General features: G+C 37.3%; 1 protein-coding gene and 1 pseudogene across 1 annotated transcript; both read left to right on the forward strand.

The window, feature by feature from the left end:
• Nucleotides 1–1190: 1190 nt before the first annotated feature.
• Nucleotides 1191–2886, forward strand: LOC143547926 (uncharacterized). The gene is made up of 3 exons (XM_077039222.1): nt 1191–2203; nt 2274–2402; nt 2491–2886. The coding sequence occupies exons 1-3, from the start codon at nt 1211–1213 to the stop codon at nt 2884–2886; spliced, it is 1518 nt and encodes a 505-aa protein (XP_076895337.1). The 5' UTR covers nt 1191–1210.
• A 79-nt stretch (nt 2887–2965) lies between these two features.
• Nucleotides 2966–3907, forward strand: LOC143547940 (putative methyltransferase PMT27 pseudogene; annotated as a pseudogene).
• Nucleotides 3908–9381: the final 5474 nt, after the last annotated feature.

The raw sequence follows: 9381 nt of genomic DNA on the forward strand, positions 1-9381 counted from the left end.
GAAGTTTCGTTAAACCAACTGGCTATGATGGCACCACGTGGTTATATATGGATTAATCTAGATCACTGATAGTTACTAACGTCTATAATCAAATATCGTCATTTATATAACGTGGTTGTTTCTTAATAAACACAGCTCGTCATTTAAAGCGCTAAATAGTTATTTAAAATAAAAATATTATAGATTTACTTGATCATCAGATTGCACAACATTAAGTCTTTGATATATACCTCAAAAGATAAGACTTCAGATGATAACACATATAGTCAACAAAGTTTATTGTAGATATGCACTTTGTCTAAGTTATCATAGTTAAACTATCACAAACCACTCCTAACCATAGCCTCTAGGGCTACGATTATATATCATATTCATACATACATATTATGGGTCGAGATACTGTACAATAATGACTTAACGTACGATTGGTACGCGAGACGTCTAAAGGCAAAAATACTAAAACGCTCAACCAGAAACCTAAAACGCTCAGCCAAAAACTAAAACCCTCAAAAACGGTTTTCGTGAAGAAAAGTAAAAAATTGATCAATTAACGATCTAAAACTGTTTATTTCGGTGAACCAATGATTAATTGGATATATATTGACGATTTCGAGATCTTGTGATGTGATTTTATGGATCGATTTCATGAAAAATAAGTATTCTTGTATTCTTGTACGTTAAACAATTATTGTATTGCATCTTTTCTCTACATATTATTATACATAATATATATACACACCAATACACCATTATTAGATATTTAGATAATAACTTATTTTTATGATAGAAAGTAAAAATTTTTGTGATACATACATATATATATATATATATATATATATATGATCAAGCGTTTTAAGCTGGACTCTGATCTTGTATCCTTATATCAAGCTCGAGTCCACATTATAAAAGCGCTTTCAACCGTTTTAGGATGACGAAGATCGTGAACATTATAGAGCCGTTTTGTTTAATTTGTTAAAAGCTCGATCAAAATGTGATACTTGGATTTTATATTTTTTATCTATGTAATTTTCGTTTTGTACAATGTTAGGGGGTTTATTGTATTGTTGCATGATATAAGAAAAAATAGTGTAACAATATAAACAACCCCCTTTATTTTGGATCTCAAGACATTAACTCCACAAACCTTACTGAATATTCTCACGTTTCTTCATGTCTTTCCCACCTCGTCAACTCTACTTCATCTCTTCCTATGGCGATCGGAAAACCACGTGCCAACAAGAGACCGTCCGGTGGTTCATGTTCATCCACCGTCACCACCGCGGTGCTTGTAACAGTCTGTGTGTTTGGTGTCTGGATATTAATCTCCAACTCCACAACTTCTCCACCAAACACCCCTTACGATGATTCCTCGTTTTTAAGATTGAATCGTAAAATCCCCATTGATATTAATACAAGTGTTTATGAACACATTCATAGTGATAGTGATCATGTTGTGTCACATGATGAGGAACAGAAGACCCAAGATGATGAAGAACCGGTTCAGAATGGTTATAAGCTTGATGACGATAGGGATTGGTTAGCGGAAATCGAAGAGGAGCCGCAACAAGAAATTGTAAGTATTAATAATAATGTTGTGGATGATGATGATGCCGAGAGTTTGAATGATAGTGATGCTGGGAAACAAGAGGCTGAGGAACAAACTGATTCGGACATTGACGAAAAAACATTGAAAAACGAAGAAGATGGCAATAAAACAAAAAGGAATGATGATCAACAAAGTGAGAATGTGAATCAAGAGGACGATATCCGTGATTTGGAACAAGAAACGACGGATCAAGACCGCAAGAAAGGGACAGAGAATCAACCAGAAGATGAACAAGAACAACATGAGGACGGGCCGATAGAATCTCACTCAATAGCAGCCGAGACACAAGTGCGTGTCGAAAGTCAAGAAGCAAGAGATGTTAAGAACAAAATGGAGCAAGCTAAGATAGAACCAATTGTGACCAACAACAACACTACACCTATCAAAGCAGGGAACTCGAGGGTGACCAACGGCCGTGTTAATGGTTTTATCGACAGTTACAAATGGAGTTTATGCAATGTGACAGCCGGCGCAGACTATATACCTTGTGTGGATAATGGGATTAAGAGACAATGTCCAAATGAGCCTCCTTTGTGTCTAGTCCCTCTTCCAAATGACTACAAGACACCTATTTCATGGCCTCAAAGTAGAGATAAAGTAATTGATTAATATTTCAATTTACATAAAACATCATTAAATTTAAATGTTTAACGAATTTGAATAACAGATATGGCTCCATAATATGCCAAACAAGGCCTTATCAAATTTTAAAGGTAACCAAAACTGGATAAAGGTGACAGGAGAATTCATCACATTCCTAAAAGGAGCTCTTCATTATATCAACTTTCTACAAGAGGTAACAAAAAAAATAAACTATTAACTTTAATATACATCTTGTGACATCCTTTCAATTGGTTTATTTTATTTCTATCTAAGAACAACAGGTGGTGCCTGAGATAGCGTGGGGGAAGCGCACGCGAGTGATACTTGATGTAGGGTGCGGTGTGGCCAATTTTGGAGGGTACCTATTTGATAAAGAGGTTTTAACAATGTCATTTGCGCCTAAAGACGATCAAGAGTCTCAAATCCAATTTGCATTAGAACGAGGGATACCTGCGATCTCTACTGTCATGGGCACTCAACGCCTTCCGTTTCCAAGTAGGGTGTATGATCTTGTGCATTGTGTTCGATGTAAAGTACCTTGGCATAAAGATGGTGGCATTCTTCTTTTGGAAGTTAATCGCTTGCTTCGCCCCGGAGGCTATTTCGTTTGGTCAGGAACACCTGTCTATGGAACACTTGAAGAAGATGTCCAAATATGGAAAGGTATAATAATATAGTCTATAGTTATGCTTTATGATTTCTTGAAATTATATGGGTACACTCATTAGTTAGAGATGAGTCAGGTCCCACTGAGTGAGATTTTATTGGGTACGCTTGTTTACTGATTACTTTTGTTTGTTTTATTAATCAGAGATGTCTGCTTTGACGGTGGCATTATGTTGGGAGCTTGTGACCATCAAGAAGGATAAACCAAACGCGATGGGCGTTGCTATCTACCACAAACCAGACACGAATGCATGTTACGAGGTAGCAAAGCCACACCAGCCTCCCATATGTAAACCCGATGACGATCCAAACTTTTCTTGGTATGTACCTTTACAAACATGTGCACATATGGTCCCAATGGGTGACACGGAAAGAGGTTCACATTGGCCCGAAGACTGGCCAGCCCGGGTTCTAAAACCACCCTACTGGTTAAACAAAACCCAAATGGGCACCTATGGGAAACCCGCTCCACGAGACTTTATACAAGATTATGAATATTGGAAACGAGTGATCAAGAAAACATATACTAGTAACTTAGGGATTAATTGGTCGAATGTGCGGAATGTTATGGACATGAGAGCTGGTTATGGTGGGTTCGCTGCAGCATTGAAGGATTTTAAACTTTGGGTGTTAAATGTGGTGAATGTAGATTCATCACCGGATACATTGCCTATGATATTCGAAAGAGGTCTTGTCGGCATCTACCATGATTGGTGTGAGTCATTTAGCTCATATCCTCGAACGTATGATGTTCTCCACGCGGACCATTTGTTTTCGAAAGTGAAAGAGAGGTGCAGGATTAAAGGTTTAATTGCGGAGATTGATAGGATTTTGAGACCGGGTGGAGTCTTGATCGCTCGCGATGAAGCAAGTATGATTACCGAATTGGAGAAACATTTAAGGTCGTTAGATTGGGAGGTTAAGCTAGATGGAACGCGGGTGATCAGTGGTCGAAAGTCGTTGTGGCGGCCGAGTACATATGTAACACCTTCTTGATCTTGAAGAGTTGGAATCAAAATGTTAATGTTACATATTGAAATTGGAAATCATGAACTTGAAATGTATTATTCAAACAATTTCAATAATGATCTTTTATCAAATGGCAACAGAGGTTCTCAATTAAACTGGTTTCATGTACATCAAATGAATATGTAAGTAGCTATTTAGAATAATATCTGCAAAATGTTTGAAAAACTATTGATCAGACTGTTGAATTGGATTATTCTCCCTTGCAAACCTTGTGTTCTACAAGTTCTTCGTATAAGACTCCGGAACCACAAGTCTGAGAGATAAAAACGTAACACCATGAGTAGTCATAAATGAGTAGTCATAAAGTCTCACTCCCAGGCATTATGTGTCACGTGACGTCCAGTCAGAGTTATGGCTTTTTACAAAAATAGGGTATAGTCATAAAGCCTCCATAACTTTGTTTATTTGTTTTTTTTTTAAATTCGTTTGCCTTCCACCAGCGTTTTATACAAAACGCCACCCAAAAAGCCTTAACCAAGGGGGCGGTGTTCCAGCTTTATGACCCCATAACGCCTCCATAAAGCCTCCAGTACGCATGGTCATCACAATTTTTCACTTTAATCACATCTTTTGATTTCTTTAAAACCCATTTCAGTTGTACTTTTAATTAGTTTTCAAAGTGTTCATCGGTTCGATTTACTCGGTTCAGTTATATATCATTTTATAATGTTGATGTGCATCATATTGTCTTCTCATACAACCCTAAATATCATATAATGTTGATTTAAAAAAAATTCTTATATGCGTCATATTAACCAATAAGATGCATATCAGGTCTCCATATCATGCATGTATCATTTTGCCAATTCATACAACTCCAAAATTCATATAAATTTGATATTTAAAGGGTAAAAATCTATATACATTATATTGCCTCTTCCCTATAGGCACCCAAACACATGCTCAAAACACATAGGAATGAACGGCTGATCGATCAGAGGAGTTGGACGACACGTTCATAGAGGTTCGACTTCGTTTGGTGGGACATTGGCATGAGATGCCATTACCGCCTTTGCAAGGCATAGTGGCTTGTACACTGAGCTGGAGACAGTGATGCCGCTTTACACGGAAGGGGTCACTATCTACAATAGGCAGACTCTCGTTAGTTTTTGGATGGTGATTGTCGAGACTCCTTTTGGTAAATTCACAGGGAAGGTCAGCGCCATTACAGAACCCCTATTGATACTTACACAACCACATTACTACATCCATTGCACCATGAGACTTTAGTCGTTAGTTATGCACGACTGGTGATATGTTTTTTCTTAAATTGTCTCCTCTACCGGCATCCTCTCGAGGTGTTTGGCAGATTACTTCGCGAGCGCCTTTCAACTGCATTGGTGCGGGCCGTTGTGCCAGCGGGCGTACGTCACCATTTTCGCCCGCTCTTTGGGTCTCTTTCCGGAGGGGGGGGGGGCTCAAAGTTGTCGCCGTAGATTAAGGTGAAGAGGTTTGATCGAAAATTGGTGGTGAGCATGCGTTGTACATCCATGTTCAGTGGGCCCTTTAATTTTCGCTCTAGGGACCACCAAATTTTAGTTCGCTCTAAGGATTAAATGAAACATGACCTAGAAATAAGAATTATAGAAATTCTTGAGGTCTATTTGTACACAAGGTATGTACTAACTATTTCAAGAATATGCAACAAGAAAATATTGATGCCTCTCAAAAACCCCATCGACGATCGTCATTAAAATACTTAGTAATATTAAATAATTATCGTTTCATACGAGTATTTCAAACATCAAATTCTCAAAGAAAGAATAAATAGTTAGATTGCGTTATTACAAGACGAATAAAAGATTAGAAAGAATCCTCTCGAAATGTGACAAGCTTAATTAAACATTTCATAAACAAGTCAATCTGTTGTACTTATATCAATTGTTCAATGTCACACATCCATTGTAAACATTCAATCATTAATATATAAATAAAGAATTTCGTTCATATTAAAATTTATTATGTCTACAGAATGTCAAACCCAAACAATCAAGAGGATAATGATGAAGTTTCAACTCATAGAAGCAACTAGGATATAACAAAACCGGCACAGGAGATTCCTGAGTAGTATCTGATCAAAATCCAAGACATGATTCATAATACAATGACTCCCTTCATCGATGCAATGAAAGAAGAGTCACACAAACGTAAAATAGAACACTCAAATAAATCTTCTAGAAGTCATCCATATCGAAATCCTTCTCATCATGAAGAAAGTGTTCATAGCTCCAACGCTGAGAACAAATTCAATCATAAATTCAAGAAACAACTAGTAATTCAAGGCAGTAGTTTTAAGAACTTCAAGGAATTTTGACCAAAAGAATTCTAAGGCGATAAAGGTATCATATCAGCTGTACGATGGCTTGAAGAAATCGAGTCCATTGTTATCATCAGCAAATGTACTGAGATCCAAATGATTCAATACTCCTCTCAATACTTTAGAGGTGAAGCTTTGGAATGGTGGAATACCCTGATCATGTCAAAGGGTAGAGAAACGATGTACCAATTGAAGTGGGAAGAATTCAAAGAACTAGTGTTACGAAAGTTCTCTCCCATGCATGAAATCGATCTTATTCAAACTAAGTTTTTGAACCTCAAGGTGGAAGGCACTAATCTCAAGGAATACAATACTAAGTTTCATGAGTATTGTAGATTGGTACCGCACTTGGTAATACCCGAATCCAACAAAGTAACCCGCTACGTTTGGGGTTTACCTCGGGAAATTAGAGATATGGTAAGATCTCATTTGCCTCAAACCGCTGATTCAGCCATGGAATTAGACGGTTATCTTATGAATGGTCTTATTAGAAATCAAGAAGAGGATAAGAATGACAAGGGAAAAAGAGAAGAATTTGAGGAAAAGAAAACAAAGAAAGACAAAGAAAAGGAGGAATGGTCTTTTAAATATACAAGACCAATCTACCAAAGCTGTGGCAAAAGACATCACAGGAAATGTTTAAGACCAACAAACTTCCCCAAAAATATTCCATTGATCACATGCAACTTTTGCAAGAAACTCGGTCATTCGGAAGACGGTTGCAAAAGGAAAACAGTTGTATGTTTTAGCTGTGGAGAAAACGGACACTTCAGCTCCGAATGTCCAAATGAGACTAACAACGCAAATGGAAGTGGTGCTAAGAAAGGAAAGGCTAATATGTTAAACACACGAGAAGCATCCGACAATCAAGAATAGAAGTAGACAAGAGTATGCCAATGAAAGTCAAGATCTAAAGGCATTACAAATAACTAATAGTTAGCTCTTGTAAAGTGTTTGTAATCTCGTTTTAAACGAGAAATTTTGTAATCATATAAGGGTATTTAAATCCCTAATGTGTATATAAAGAAAAGATATTAGCATATAGATCGTGTCTTTACATAAGAATGCTAATACCTATAAAAAGAGATAGTTAAATTTAGGCTATAGCATATTTCATCATCTATAGAAAGATGAATTAAAGATGAAATGAATAAATTAAACTGAGACATAAGAACATGTCTACTCAAGGAAAATCAGTCATCCGAACATTTAAAAAGTTCAAGAGTATAATTGATAAGAAATAAACGGAAGGAATCCGTCAAGATCAAGAAGTAAAGGAATATTATTACTCAAGTATGAATATCTTGAAAGGTATCAAGATGAGTAAGTTAAAAGGACTCGATAAACTGAATCCAAGAAGCAATCTTATTAACATCAGTAAATGTTTAAAATACAAAAGGTAAGGTAAATAGTTAAACACAACTGGCCACTGTGCTTAGCAATTTACAATTACTTATGATATTCTCAACTATTGACTGAATATGTCACCCAAAGATATAAGTTAACAACAAATCATAAATGCAAACCATGCAAACGGTTCAAGTTAAGCTCAAGCAGCAGATTAGAAAGAGTGTGATTGTAAATCGATAAGAAAGAAATCACTCACCACGAATCTCAAGGACGAGATTCATTCCAAGGTGGGGAGGATGTAACATCACGAAAATTTCGGACCCAAAAATACCAAATTTCAAAATCCAATGACTAATAGAGAAAATTTTGTTTTCCTGTTCGATCGCGATACGCGACGGATCAAAAGAAAACCCATCGCGTATCGCGATGGGTATGTTTCAAAACCCAAGAAACGGGCTGTCGGCGATACGCGACGAACCAAAACTCAACGTCATCGCGTATCGCGATGACGAGGTCTGACAGGCTGACACGTGTCAGGACACGTGTCACCACGTGGCATAAACGCATGACGAGGTGACACGTGTCCCTCCACGTGTCACATGGTGGCACCATGTCTTGCCACGTGTCACCACGTGGCACCGCGTCCGCCACGTGGCGACGCTACCGGTGAGTCATCAAACCTACGTCGCGATACGCGATGGGGTTTTCAGCAACCATCGCGTACCGCGATGGGTTCGCTAACCAGCCTATAAATAGGGGTGTTTGGCACATTCATTTTCAAACCAAAATCCCACTCTCTCTCTAGAAACTTTCTCTCTCTACCTCGGTTTCCGTTCCACCGACTCGACAAATCATATCATCGTAATCCGCACCATATACCGACACCTCGAAGTTCGTGCCGAAAATCCCGACGACCGCGCACCTCGTAACACGTGAGGACCTCGTAACGCGTGACGACCTCGTAAACCGTGCCGACCCAAGACGACCAGATGTACCGCCTCGAAGTACGTGCACGACCCGGTGACCCCCGAACGTTGCCTCGATTTGCGTGTCGAGGAGTTGTTGATCAAGATTCTCATTATACGTGCAAGCGTCGAAGTGCTGACTGAGAATCTAGAAAATAATAAGCCGAACAAGGTAGGGGTTCTGCTAAAAAAATATTATTATCTCAAGGCTTAGATCCTAGTCAGGGGTATAGCTTAGACCTTGATTAAATTAAAAGATAATAATAAAATAAGATTTTTTTATAATTAAAGAATACAAAATTTAAACAAATGTTATAACTAAAACTTAACTTCTTTATGATTAAGAAATATAAATATTCATATATACGTGGGGTATAGTTAAAATAATATTTCTTCAAGAGTAAGAAAGATAAGTTTTACCTACAAGAGGTATAGTTAAAAATAGTGTTTCTTTATGATTAAGAAACATGAGATTTTATATATAAAGGTTATAGACAAATGACGTTTCTTCTTGAAGAAGAAACATATCATAAACATTTCTTCTTGAAGAAGAAACATAACACATGATTAGCAAATAAAGAGAAAGAAATTCATATCAAAATATTTCATTCAATTCAAACAAAAGATCAATCCAGGTTTAAGTTATCAAAACCAGACTAAAGGTATGTAGCCGGATTAACAGACGATCCGGGTATTTATATAAACCTATTTTATTATAGGTCAATCATTCAATCATTCATTCATTCACAAAAGGTTTTCAAACGAGATCACCACATCATTCAGAACAGACAGTCACATGTGAATACGTTAAACATTTTTCAGTTAAGATAAACAGGTTGTTTATC

This window comes from Bidens hawaiensis, unplaced genomic scaffold (assembly GCF_021521415.1).
Source record: "Bidens hawaiensis isolate Kalapana, Puna unplaced genomic scaffold, B.hawaiensis_p1.1 tig00014897_1, whole genome shotgun sequence".
Taxonomy (NCBI): domain Eukaryota; kingdom Viridiplantae; phylum Streptophyta; class Magnoliopsida; order Asterales; family Asteraceae; genus Bidens; species Bidens hawaiensis.

Excerpts from the sequence above, each read along its gene's own strand:
- LOC143547926 (XM_077039222.1), top strand. The coding sequence starts at position 1,211 with ATGGCGATCGGAAAACCACGTGCCAACAAGAGACCGTCCGGTGGTTCA. Across the intron at positions 2,204-2,273 it reads GGCCTCAAAGTAGAGATAAA|ATATGGCTCCATAATATGCC; the intron begins GTAATTGATTAA and ends TTTGAATAACAG. Across the intron at positions 2,403-2,490 it reads ATATCAACTTTCTACAAGAG|GTGGTGCCTGAGATAGCGTG; the intron begins GTAACAAAAAAA and ends TAAGAACAACAG.